The sequence below is a fragment of the Paramormyrops kingsleyae genome, chromosome 16 (genome assembly GCF_048594095.1).
Source record: "Paramormyrops kingsleyae isolate MSU_618 chromosome 16, PKINGS_0.4, whole genome shotgun sequence".
Taxonomy (NCBI): domain Eukaryota; kingdom Metazoa; phylum Chordata; class Actinopteri; order Osteoglossiformes; family Mormyridae; genus Paramormyrops; species Paramormyrops kingsleyae.
This window is the reverse complement of record NC_132812.1, coordinates 2652697-2666604: the sequence shown is the minus strand read 5'-3', so window position 1 is coordinate 2666604 and position 13908 is coordinate 2652697. Positions and strand designations below refer to the sequence as shown.

The following is a 13908-nucleotide window of genomic DNA, read 5'->3' as shown; positions in this document are numbered from 1 at the left end:
GATATTTGAAGTGGGGCAGGAATGATATCTGGGGATTTGTACCATCCTCTGTACTTCTGTTTTTAGTATTGAAGCTGGTTTTGGGCAATGGAACATGACGTAAAATGGGTACACAAGAACGCAAGTACGGTCAAGTACACATATTGAGAAACACCCATTAGCATTGTTTTTCAAACACGTCATTCAAGAAAGAGACCCTGTGTGTGGTTGTGTGTCTGAAAAGAAACCACATTTAGCCATTTAAATTAACACATTTAACCACATTTAAATGAGGGCAATTAACCACAGTTTCACAGTTATCCATTCAGATAAAGTCACTTGTTTCCCAATATTCCTTATTGTTTTGTGGGTAAAGAATTGGTATGCTATAAGTGAAAGAAATGCATATGAAATGCATGAATATCCAGGATATTTTGATTTGTAAATACTCTAGCTAATCCCCTGTATATACTGTAAGTACGAACATCTATTTTTCTCTCTTCAGTTTTTTTTTTTCCCCCCCCCCCTGTTTTGCAATAGCAATATATCAGTGTTGTCATGCAATTAAGACTTTTGGGTGATTTGAAGAATAGAGTTTGCACCCGTCCTGTATATGCACGATCACCCTGTATTGAAAAGTAAAATGCTGTGTCCAGTTTTGAAAAAATATGGGATGCAATTTATCTTGTAGTTTTGGCTGGGCCTATCTACGTCACCCCCCCCCCAGCAAATATTATTGTTGTGGACCTTTATTTCTTAAAATTGACAGTACAACCTTAGACTCCATTACTGTGGAAAATGCTTGTAATAGTGCAAATGAGGAATACGTGGAATATAAAAATAGATATTTTTAGACATACATTCACAACAGAACAACTAATAATGCATTCGTAAAGCATTATACACAATTTTTATCAAAAGGCATAACACATTATAGCCATGTTTATTATGCATTATGATTACTTTATGAAGCTCTCAGCTATAATGGACTATAGATACTTTTATAATGGTTGGTATAAGCATTAAGGATGCAGACACACATACACCACCTTCAAGTCTCGCTATAATTTCCTTTATAAGTTCTACAGTTATACTCACTGCTTTGCTGCTATCACCGCCTACTTTCTTAGGAGCCATGATTACTGTATCACTAAATGTGCTGTAGATAAAGCACAAAAGAAATTCGCACTGAACACAGGAACACAGCTTTCGCAAGTCAAACTCAGTCGAGAGGTTCTGTGAGACTGAGAGTGATGCATAGACATCAGCATCCCAGTTTGCCTTGTCGCATCTCGATCTGTATGAGTTTTAGCAGGTCTGCTTTGTTTTGTTGTGTTCCAAGTATTCGGTCGAGTTGCGGTTAGATTTTTCTCAACCAACCCATTCGAGGTCCAAATTGGTAGAGTTGAATGCGTCTCGACCCATACAAGTTTTAGCAGGAATGGTCAAGTTCCAAGATTTAGGTCAAGGTACAAGTCGGAAAAAAATTCAACAGACCAGTTTGATGTCCAAGTTTGTTGAGTTCAGAGGCATTCAGGTTCCAAGGTTCTACTGTATCTATGCGTTATAAATGAGGGCTTCATAAGGCAGTCCTAATGTATGATAAACATGACTATAATGTGTTATACCTTTTTATAAATATTTGTAGCCATGTTTATAATTCTTTATCAATGCATTATACTGCATATTAATGTGTTTAGAAATTTTAGTGTTACAGAATATAATTAATATAAATGACATTTTAAGACATGAATATTAGTGAGATTCTGCTAATTGGCATAAAACTGCAATGTGTGATAAATGAACAATAGATTCAAACCTAAATGTCACAATAATGACTCAGAACATTCAGGTAGAAATGTTTTATTAACTTTTACATTTCCAGTTGATCCATCTGGTAATTCTAGGATTGTACAGATTGGTGAGTGTGGGACGAGTGCAAATTAGGTGGATGGAGCAGGTGACAGGGCTGTCCGACAGCTCCCCATTCCAGTTACTGGATTGAGAAAGTTGAATGCTGCATGCTTCAGCCCCATCACACAGGAAAGGAGAAGCCACAATGAATCACCTGAGTACCACAATGACTTTTGCCAGTAACACTTACTCAAGAGCATTCTTTTACATATTTATTGGACTGGTGACTCAGTGACACAGGCAGTCACACTTACTCATGAATATTCATTGAGTATCTATTGGACTTGTAACCTGGTGACTGGTGCTATGAAGTGTTGTGTGTCACAGCTGCCCTGTCCCTGGCCTTCACAGTGCCTCGTGCTCCTTCACAGGTGTCTGAGCACGCGGAGCTCTGCTGGATTCTGGGATGCCTGACCAGCATGCCGCGCCTTCGACATCTGCCGCAGTGGAAGGTGAGTGCAGGGACGACCCCCCTGGAGCTTCGTTTCCAATCATCTGTGTTAATTGATTTTTATGAAGCGCTGTTCCTAACATGCTCCAGTATGCCCCCAGTCTGGACTAGATGGTGTGATCAGGCTATGGGAGGAAGGAAAGGTGCTTAACCAAATGGGAATGGGAAAACATGACAGCCTTTCAGCAAGGGCAATGGAGGGGAACAAAACAGTCGTTCAGTTTCTGCAAGGGCTACCGTGAGGTTCAGGCTCAGGCATCAGGGCTTGTGCTGGGCTTAAGGAAGTGACAGAATCCCATCTTGAGTGAAGGTAGATGTGTAGTATATTAATGGGATTGTGAACTGCCCTCACTCTTTCCCAGAATAATCCCCCTCCCTTTACAATAGGTTTAAGTAGAACCCTTACATTTACTTACAGTCAACACTCCATATTTGCAGGGGCTTGGTTCCAGGACACCCAGCAAATACCAAAATCGACAGTTGTTAAAGTCGCTTCTGAGACTTTTCCACTAGCATACTGGAAGCAGGCTGTACCTAACCAACTCGCTTCAATTTTCCACTGCCGAAGGGTCAGCTGGGTAAAGGCGTTGCCAGGTTTGAAGAGCGACAGTGATATAAAATCAAAGAGATATGCATTTACTGTTCACAATGTGTACTTTATGGTTTATGATGTGCTAATTTCCACTGGTACATCTGTGAGAATCACTGCGTTATATTAACATCAAGCACTAGTGGAATTATCATTAGCTTACGTAAATTTGCATTACGAGTCCATTCCATTCACCCATACTCCAGTACTTTAAGTAGGTTGGAAATTTAAGTTCTGAGTTACTGGGAATGCATCAATACATTGCAATGTGTTATACTACTAATAATGAATAATATATAGAGAGTGCTGGTTTTTCCCTTCAGATAATCCATGCATATCGATGCAGATCACTGATATCTCGTGTTTCGTCCAGTCAGATGGTGGTGACGCAACCAGTTTGGTTTGGTCACACTTTCGGCCCTGCTGGTAAGCAAGACCATGTCAGCGCAGTTATGACTTGGGTACAACTCGGTTAAGGGTAGTAGTGGAAAAGTGCCTTTATGTAAAATGGTTTAGTATTTGCATATAACCTACACCCATCCTCTCTTACACTTTGAATCATCTCTAGATTACTTATAATACCTAAAACAATGCACTTGATAATGTAAAATAAAATTGTTTTTTTCTGCCTTCACTTTGAAGACTCCGAATACCGAATTTTAACCAGTGTCCTTTGTTATCAGCACAATAAAGCAGTGTAGATAAACGAGAAAGGAGACTCGCCTTACCAATACGGCAAATCAGAATGCTAGGAGCGGGAAAAAGAAATTCAATTCAATTCAATTTTATTTATATAGCGCATTATCACAACATTACATTGTCTCAATGCGCTTTACATTTCTGCCTCGTAAGGACCCCCCATTGAGTAAGCCAAAGGCAACGGTGGCAAGGAAAAACTCCCTAAGACTAAGAAACCTTGGGAGGAACCGGAGCCCATCCTCCAGGGGCCGGCAGATGAGTCAAACAAACAAGATGATATGACTAAGCTAATACAGCTCAATATTAGTCTAAATACTAGAACTCGTGGCCATAAGTGGAAATTAGCGGGAGAACATTTTAAAACAAATTTGAGGAAGCACTTCTTTACACAGCGTGTAGTCAGAGTATGGAATAGTCTTCCTGCTATTGTAGTGGAAGCTAAAACCATGGGTTCCTTTAAATCAGAGCTAGATAAGATTTTAACAACTCTGAGCTATTAGCTAAGTTCTCCCCAAACGAGCTTGATGGGCCGAATGGCCTCCTCTCGTTTGTAAATTTCTTATGTTCTTATGTTCTTACAGGGGTTGAAATATAAGTCTCAATGCAGTGGCCGACCGGTGCAGGCACGGGGTGCTTGATGCACGATGGCAGGATTAATAGAGGCACAGCCGCAGGGAAGGATGGCGAGGCATCGCGTTGAGCCAAGGGCAGGCAGGTTGGAGGGTAGTTGCCGGAGGTGGAGGTAGTTGTCTTGCAGGCAGCAGAGGCATAAATTCTTCAACGACATTGTGCTCCATGGAGCACACCCCAGAAGGGGTGAGGGAGGAAGTAAGAAAAATTGTGTATTAGCCAGAGTTGAGGAAACCATAGGCAGTGCAAGCAAAATGATCGAGTGCAATATTCGTCTAGGCTCCGGCAGATCTGGGTATAGCAGCATGAGAAAGAGGGAGAGACAGGCGGGAACACAGGCATGGGGACTCCCTGAACATCAGCACTCTAGTGTAAAGCTAGAGTGACAGCACTGACGCATCAGTTTATCCAAAGCCAATGACACCGATCCCCACCCAGCTCTTCACCTCATACTGTTAGTCTGACTGGGACTGAGCGACTAGCTGAAACCAGAACTAGGTTTCCTATACGCTAAGCTATACAAGTGCGTTTTTAATCTAGACTTGAAAAGCGAGAGTGTGCCTGAATCCCGCACATCCGCCAGGAGACCATTCCACAGCTGCGGAGCTCTGTAAGAGAATGCTCTGCAGCCTGCCGTAGCCCTGTCTACTTTAGGAACTAATAGATATCCTGCTCCTTGTGAACAAAGCAGGCGAGAAGGGTTGTAAGGGACCAGAAGATCATTAAGATATTGTGGTGCAAGGCCATTCAGAGCTTTGTAGGTCAATAGCAATAATTTGTAGTCAATCCTAAACTTGACCGGTAGCCAGTGCAGGGAAGACAGGATAGGGCTAATGTGATCAAATTTTTTAGTTTTTGTGAGAACTCTGGCAGCTGCATTTTGTACTAACTGAAGTTTATGTAGGGATCCAGATGGACAACCCGAAAGGAGGGCATTACAGTAGTCCAATCTAGAAGTTATAAAGGCATGTATTAGTTTTTCTGCATCTTGAAAGGAAAGCATCTTCCGAAGCTTGGCTATGTTCCGTAGATGGTGAAATGCCGTACTGGTAATGCTATTTATGTGAGCACTGAAGCAGAGGTCGGAGTCTACCAGGACACCAAGATTTCTGACCACTGTTTTAAATTGAGTAGGGAGGCCGCTAGGGTTGGGGTTTACAAATTTATTGCGGGCATCCTTAGGACCGATTAAAAGAACCTCAGTTTTTTCGGTATTTAACATGAGGAAATTCCTTGCCATCCAACAACGGATGTCTAGCAGACAGTCGGCTAAAGAAGAGAGCTGGGATGCGTCACTAGGTTTGACAGATAGATACAATTGTGTATCATCAGCATAACAATGAAAATTAACACTAATTTCTAATTATGTTACCAAGCGGTAGCATATATAGATTGAACAGTAGTGGGCCCAACACTGATCCCTGCGGGACACCATATCTTACTTCAGTGGCTATGGATGACTCATTGTTTACATGGACAAACTGATAACGATCAGTTAAATACGAACGAAACCACAGTAGTGCTGTCCCTTTAATGCCAATCAATGTTTCCAGCCGGTCCAAAAGAATATTATGGTCTACAGTATCGAATGCTGCAGTTAGATCCAGTAAGAATAATAGCGATATACAGCCACGGTCGGAAGCCATAAGCAAGTCGTTTATCACTTTGACTAAGGCCGTTTCTGTGCTATGATTGAGTCTGAAACCAGACTGATATAGCTCGTTAGCATTATTATTTTGAAGAAAGGAAGACAGCTGGTGAGTAACAACTGGTGAAGCTGGTGAAGCCAAGTTACTTTTCAGCTGCCCCCATATTTGACTGAAAATTGTATGAGCCTTTCCAAATTGAATTTGCGACGTGGTTCTCTGCATTCAGCAAGTTCAGGTTTTGCTTTTTGGAACTTACTGGATTCCCCCCCGAATATTTTTAATCCACGGTTGGTTCTGTCCGCAGATATGGAGGACCAGTTGTATTTAGCAGATGCAAGGGATGTGCAATAGAGAAAGAATGGTCAGCTAGTCCCAGGAGCAAGTAGGATTTAAATGCCTTGCACAAGGGCCCAATGGTGACATCACTCTGCCAACCAGAGGACTTGAACCGACAACCTGCTGATCACGGGCACAGAGTCCTAACCCACCGAACCACAGACCAGCCCAGTAGTACACCTAAACACCCATAGCAATATCACAAGAGGCATGAGAGCAAATGAGCAGTGCTTTATGTACCAGCACGTTATGCATATCACCGTAGACCTAATGTGTTTTTCAGCTAAATTCTGTTTCCCCTCATCCTCACTCATTCTTTCCTAGATTAAAAGTAAACAGAAGAATGAGGGGAGTGTGGGTCTGTACACATACCCTGTCCTCCAGGCTGCTGACATTTTGCTGTACAGGTGAGGTTGCTCATTACCAAAACTGTTTACAGAACCTAACTCCATTCTAACATGCCTTACGCAGATGTACTGGCATTAGTAGTATTTGGTCCCCAATAAAATACAATAGTCCCTATAGTTTAGGAGTTTGGCTTTCCTTAGCTATATTTTGGTTTCAGTCTGCATCAGAATTTCAGTGCTTTTTTTGTTATGTCAAAGTACTGGGTGTTTGTTCATGTTCACTGTTCTGTGTTCACTGTACAGGTCCACTCACGTCCCGGTTGGGGAGGACCAGGTCCAGCACCTAGAGTTGGCCCAGGACACAGCCCGCATCTTCAACAACCAGTATGGGGAGATCTTCCCTGAGCCCCAGGCCCTACTTAGTGAGTCACACACACGCACATACACAAACTATTGTATCCTGTAATTATCCCTTTCAGAAGAACACACTGTATCCAGTCAAGCATGCTATGGAGCTTTGATTAGAGGACTTCTTCATCATCCATTCCATTGGCTCCAATTGCTCGTTTCCAGAATGTTCCTTTGGCCTCCTCTTCATTTTAAGCATGCGGGACCAATTCCAGCACAGAGAAAGCAATGATATTTCAGGCGGTTGTCAGTCATTATGCTATTGGCCCCCTCACTTGTAAAATCATATCAGTCAAAAGAACATTACTGGCTCCTCCCTGAAACTCTCATTATAACTTCTCCACTGGTTGCCATTATCATTATCATTACTGCAGAAACTGAAACCCAGGAGTCCATCCAGTCAAGAAAGTGTCTCTCTCAGTGTCTCTGTGCACATCTAGTGTGTGTCATTTTTGGGGTTTTGTACCATAGCCTCCTCAATGAAAAGATTATGAATGATTTTATTAACAATTAAACCCTCATCTCATCCCAACTACTCTCTGTGCGGTAGGTTCCATGAGGAAAGTGAAATCTCTCAGAGACCCCACCTCCAAAATGTCCAAGTCTGACTCCCAGAAGTTGGCCACGGTCCACCTCACTGACTCCCCAGAAGACATCGTGCTCAAGTTCCGCAAGGCAGTGACAGACTTCACCTCAGAGGTGACCTATGACCCTGAGCGACGGCCAGGCGTGTCCAACCTGGTAGCGATTCATGCAGCAGTGACTGGTCTCAGCGTGGAGGCAGTGGTGGAGCAGGCCCACGGCTTAGACACAGCCCGGTACAAGCAGGTGGTGGCGGACACCGTGGTCCAAAAACTGACTCCCATCCGGGACCAAATCCAGAAGCTACGTGCAGATGTGGGCTACCTGGAGACTGTTCTGGCTCATGGAGCTAGCAGGGCCCGGGAACTGGCTGCTCCAGTTCTAAGGCAGGTCCAAAAATTAGTTGGATTCTGCTGAAAAGATTAGGATGTACATGAAAGACATCATTTATATCTGACTGTTTCCCAAACAAAGTATTCGGCACCTTTGTGCTGCACTTAAGCTTTTGTTGGATCATTTTATATTTATAAGAACTAAAAATTAAAATCTCAGGTGTGGATCTTATCTGATGTGATATTAAATAAACTAAAGAAAATGAGCAAATCCAGGCTCTTGTCACTTTACAGTTATATTTAGGTTGTGAGTAAAGAAAAATTAGTATTTCCAGTTTTTTCTGTGAATAGCAAAACTGACCACTAATACTTTGAAACTACACTGTTAACTATACTTTTTCCATCAATCAATATATGATATACAATAAAGTTAATATTTCCTGTTTTTAGATATTTGTTCATTTGTGCCTTGAGCACAAAACATAACGTTTTCAAATTCTCAAATTTATATAGCGTCAGTGTATAAGTGTATTTTTACCACAGAACGCAGGATTTCTGTGCTGTGTGTGTGTGCTTGTTTGTTTGTGCTATAAGTATTACATTGTGGGGAAAAGATTTCCCCACTGAAGGATAACCTTCATTTTATCAAAATCTGTGAACGCAATCAAAAAACTAAAAATACCCAAAGTCTCGTTTTTTGTTTGGTTATTTATGGTTAAAATTAGGGCTGGGCAGGGTTTAAGGTCATCACAGCTGAGATTAGGGTTATGCCCATACAAATGTAGAATCCCTGTAAAGATATGAATACATGGACAACTCCCTCTTCCTCCCTCCCCTCTCTCTCTCTCTCTCTGTATACAGTACAGGCCATGCAAATTCAAACCACTGCTCCATCAGAAAGACAGCTTAGCCACATTCTTGTATTCCACGCATAGTGAGTTTTTCAGAATGATTGCAATACTTCAGCCAATAAAAAATTACGTTTTAATCCAATTAAATGATGTAAACCATATTTTGAATTGTTTCCTTCACCACAGTGAACGGAGGCTACAACACATTCAATTGTAGAATATGTATTCCCTTATAGGCTAATGTTATCCTACAAGTGTATGGAAGACCACGAAACTATGCATTTTTCCAAATGTGTCACTGACAACTATCCTGTTACATCCGAACAAAACTACATTATTTGTGGGTATATTTGGGAAAAGGATCTGGTAAAATATTACTTTGTTACCACGGTAGGCTGAAAACAGCTCCATAATATAGACGTAAAATAAACTAGCTACAGTTTGTTTGCAATGAGAGTTGGAGACAGTGTTCGGCAGCAGGAATAAAAACTCCAGTCTTTCTGCAGAGACAAACGGCGGACTGTGAAACACTTCGTTCTCACTGTGTGCCTTGGCGCGAATTGCCAGAGGCAGACAACGGTTACAAAAATATTTGTAGGGATCCATGGTTCACCCTGGCACTCTCCCCCCAGGATCCAGCTGAAGGAGCGCATGAACTGCGAATGTGAACTTGCTCGCCGTCGGAGGCTTGTAGCTGAATCGTGGTCGCGTGTTCACGTCCTGGCACAGACTTACTTTCTGTTTTTTCATAAGGTCCGTTTAGGTCTCTTTAAGTCTTCGTTTCTTTACGATTCATACACGTGCAGTGCAGTTCTTGATTGTTGGAGCGCTTAATTATTTAGATTATATAGGTTATCAGTTTCCCAAAAAAATCCTTATTTTTATCACCATTCCCTTTAATGCTTGTGTGTTTGAATTTTTTATTTTTTATTATTATTATTTTTTTTGCAATAAATGACTAAAATGCGTATATGCCTCAATAGATTGAAAATCCATTTGTCTAGACTTCCAGTCGTTATTTATTTACCCGACATGGGTCGTTTTTCCGGCGATAATTTATTTACGCAGTAAAAGATAACTTCCGGTACAAGGACAGCCTCCGATCGGGGATTTAAACTGAAGACCTTCAGTTGCTTGCTTTTACGGTTCCTCGGTCGCTACCCGATGCTTTTCCACTAACGCTCCACGCCAGGACGTGGCCTCATACCCTCCGGAAATTTCCACACAGGGGATCCGATTCATCGTTTCAACATCTGGTTCAAAACTGACCCTCAAAGTCATTACACTAACCAAGGCTTCGGAGCGTGGTATTAAAGTTACCTTCCACTGGAGGGCTTTAATACTACTTTTAATTTGCTGTAAATGTTTTAAACATACTTTGTTCTTTTGAAAAAACTTAGTTTATAAAAGTGTAGCAACTAATAACATTAGAGGCGAGTATTTTTTTCTTTTTATTCCAAAATGTTAAAATAATACATACATAAAATAAGATATATTTTGGACATGCTGCTCCCTGAGCGATTTCCCGTAGGCCTATATTATGAATTTAGGAATTCTAGAAATGTTGTAGTATTTACAGTGCTGCCAAATACAAAGTGTATACGGCGTGTATAAAATTTATTTTTAGTATTTCCAGTGCTAACGAATGTAATTATATATGATAAACCAGGTCTGTCTGACAATACGGTTGTTTCAGAACAGCAACCAGATATTGCTACTTTATAACATTTTAATAGCCTAATATTTAATAATAAAATGCACAAGTAAATATGAATTATTTTAATCTTTTTAGACTGAATACATTTATGTGGAAATTAATATATAGGGCCAATTATCTCGTGATTTTCCATTGAAGAAAATCCTTTTTGTAGGCCGCGTTAATTAGGAAATAACAGTTACTGAAAAATCCAGTCAAATTACTTAGCAGCAACCTTTCCGCTCTACAAGCATAGTATCCAATTTTGTGCAGTATTTTTAGGCGGAAGTCGCCGTTGTGCAATATTTGCAATGTTCAGTAAATGAAGAGAAACTGCATTTGCTCTCGAATGCCTCTGGTTTTGTTAAATGAATACTCATGCTAAATTTGTAGTTACGTACATTTTCTGGATGACATTTGTTAGCTTTTAACTACTGACAGATATATTGCGGGCAATATCATCCTGCAGGGCATCACGCGCGTTAAAGATGTAGGCCTAAGTTATGAATGACGGCACCGCTGACTTTTTCCTGATAATCTGGCCAGTGAAATATTTTTTTGCTACTTGGGATTTCGAAACCGCCATCATTAGCCGGGTGGTTTCATGTTAATTCAGAGATCTGCTATGGTCCTTTCATGTTATATTTCATGTTATTGCAAGAACGTCTGCATTTCTTGGTAAGAGTTACAATCATTCGGCACCTGTAAAGTACATGTCAAAACGTCAACATTATCAATTAAGTAATGTGTTTTTTTATAGCTTATTGCAAATTGTTTCCGCACAGCAGTATACATTTAAGTAGTCTAGTATTAATACGCGAAACTTCGAAGTTCGAAAAGAATATACTTCGTTATTATTTAAGGGTGCACGTGCACGTCTGATTATTTAAAATATACATGCAGATTATTTCAAGATAAGAATATATTTTATTTACACGATCACGGATTTGGTTGTATAGGCTATTAGAAAACATTAGCCTGTTCTATTCTAATTTAATTAGATATACATTATATTGCTACCTGCTGTTTTCGTATAACTTTTTAGTTATCCATGCACCTCTACTAACATCACATAGAGAATACGTAGAGTATGTTGGTAATTTATTTATATACTTTAGGTAGAACAAATGTGTAAATTGACAATGCGACATGAAAATGCTAGTAAGCCCTTTTTTAATTTTCCATATGTCCATTTACACATTACACACACAAAATAAGTAATTTCTATAAAATTACATGAGCCGTATTTTGTAGTTTTCAGGAATTATAAAAGGTATGGATCATCCATGTTAAGCATATACATAGGCTAGTATATCTAGCCAGACTAAAATTAACTCATCGTTGAGTCCCCGCAGCAATGCGCTCCGCTCAAATCGCCTTCCTGCACACGTGCACTCATCTCGCTGATGACAGCACACCTTCTGAAGGACTGCTGGTTCAGAACAACCTGTCAAAAAGGTGATTTCCACTTCAGTGTTAAGGGTCAGTTTAAAATACTCTGTTACTATTTATACATTACTTAATGAGGTCATTATTTAAAATGTAATTTTATATTTAAATGTTTTCAAACCATTACAGGTCGTGTTCTTGCTTTGTTTTATGTCCCGTGCTTTTTAACCTTACAAACAAACTTTTTTATTTGGACAGATATCATAACATAAGATCTTATGAATTTGTCGTTTCATTTAAGTTTCATTTGTTTGATTATAATGGGCTAATTGAAAATGTCTTATACAAAATTTGTTTATTTTTCTCCTATTTGGTGTTACGAGCTATAGCGAGGCTCCAACACTTTGAATCAATTATTAGGCGTCGTCTGACACTTATTTTTGGTCTAATTTTAGCTTTTTAACTAGTGTTCTTGACAATAGTACTTATACTTAGCTAGTAAATTGGCAACAATGTTAATATTTCAGACAGCAAGTAGGCCAATATTCGTCTTAATGAATAAATGTTTCAAAATGATCAGTTTAACGACTAGAAATGAACTGTTGAATAAAAATGCACAGCATTGTTATTTTTCCACTATTTCGGTCAGTCAATGAAAACTAGTATTCCGAAATGATGAAGCACGTATCGTTTTCGGGAACGCGATACTATTTATTAAATTAAATGGAAGACATGTACGGAAAACCGATGCCGAATAAAACACCGAATAAATTATATTGTCTGTACCGCCGGGATTAATACGAGACGCTATACATTTTCTAATGTAATTTTCAAAGTGATTATCTTTAGCCTCGATCCTCAGAGTGCAGTACCTTAACTTGCGTATGTGCGATTTAGCAATAAAAGAAATTTACAGTGATGTCAAACACATTGTTTTGGATGTACCAAGATTAGAAATTATATTGCATATATACCAGCCCTGTTTAATATCGTGTTTGCGATTCACAACAGCAACCAAATAATATTCTAAGTCCTAAAAAAGCACACGGTGAAGCACATTTCCTAAATTTATCTTAAAATAGTTTATTTATACACTTCAAAATTTTAAATATTCTAACATCTTAAAATATTTATTTCTGTAATGTTTTGCAGATTCAAATGCCCCACCAAAATACTAGTAAAGTCTATTAAGTCTCTCTCGGTCATTAAGATATATATCTCCAAATACTGCTTCCAAAATATAGGAAACTTTGTTCCAACACCTGAACCCACTTTTTCCGATCTAAAGTGATAGACAGTTAAAATTAATATCCTTCCTGAATAACCCGCCTTGCGGTTCGGTTTCCTACGTAGTTGTTTATTTTACAACTAGAACTGATTAAGCCACCTGTCTCATTTCTCCTTCATCATCTTCTGGAATAGCGTTGATAGCCTGTGGGCTTTTAATTACAAAGGTCGACGTCAGACGATACGACTCACTTGATGCTCAGCCTGTTCCGGAGAAGTTTCAGGAATTGTAAAATAAATCACACAGATTAATGCAAAACTGACAAGTGTAGTAGTCTCAAATAAAATGAAAACATTCTCTTGCTTTTGCACAAAACAATTTATAGTATTTGATTAACGTTTCTTAACGCATCGATTATTTATTCGGTATTTTTAGAATTACGCATACATCATGTTATAAAATTTATGTGTCCACGTTCTGTGAACCATTAGGTAACTGGATCCATGAATTTACATTAAATGAAATGTTAAAGTTGTATTCGTATTCGTTGTAGATTGCACTTTAAATTAAACGACTTTATATTGTTTTAATGATAAAAACAGGCCTATCTCACACAATCAGCACGTTCAATAGTGTGCGCTTTCTGACCTGAGTTAATTTGGTGCATAACGTCTTGTAAAGGCAGTCCACTTTAAGGTTCCAGCGCTAAAAGTTACAGTTACACTTTTCTGCCATTGGAGGAAATATTTTGGGTCTTTCTGTTTTGGCTGTTCTTATTGGACACACAAGACCCGACAAGGGATGAGAGGGTTGCCCTTAGTCCTTCGG

The 13908-nt window shown here is 39.6% G+C and overlaps 1 protein-coding gene across 2 annotated transcripts in view; it reads left to right on the top strand.

Annotated features, from left to right (window-relative positions):
- Positions 1 to 8187, top strand: part of wars2 (tryptophanyl tRNA synthetase 2, mitochondrial) — a 42567-nt gene extending 34380 nt beyond the window's left edge. For both annotated transcript variants that reach the window (XM_023837170.2, XM_023837171.2), the window contains 4 exons: positions 2265 to 2345; positions 6572 to 6654; positions 6898 to 7016; positions 7553 to 8187. In XM_023837170.2, the coding sequence (XP_023692938.1) occupies positions 2265 to 2345; positions 6572 to 6654; positions 6898 to 7016; positions 7553 to 8001 (732 nt within the window). In that variant the 3' untranslated portion in view covers positions 8002 to 8187. The remainder of the gene's footprint in view (positions 1 to 2264; positions 2346 to 6571; positions 6655 to 6897; positions 7017 to 7552) is intronic.
- Positions 8188 to 13908: the final 5721 nt, after the last annotated feature.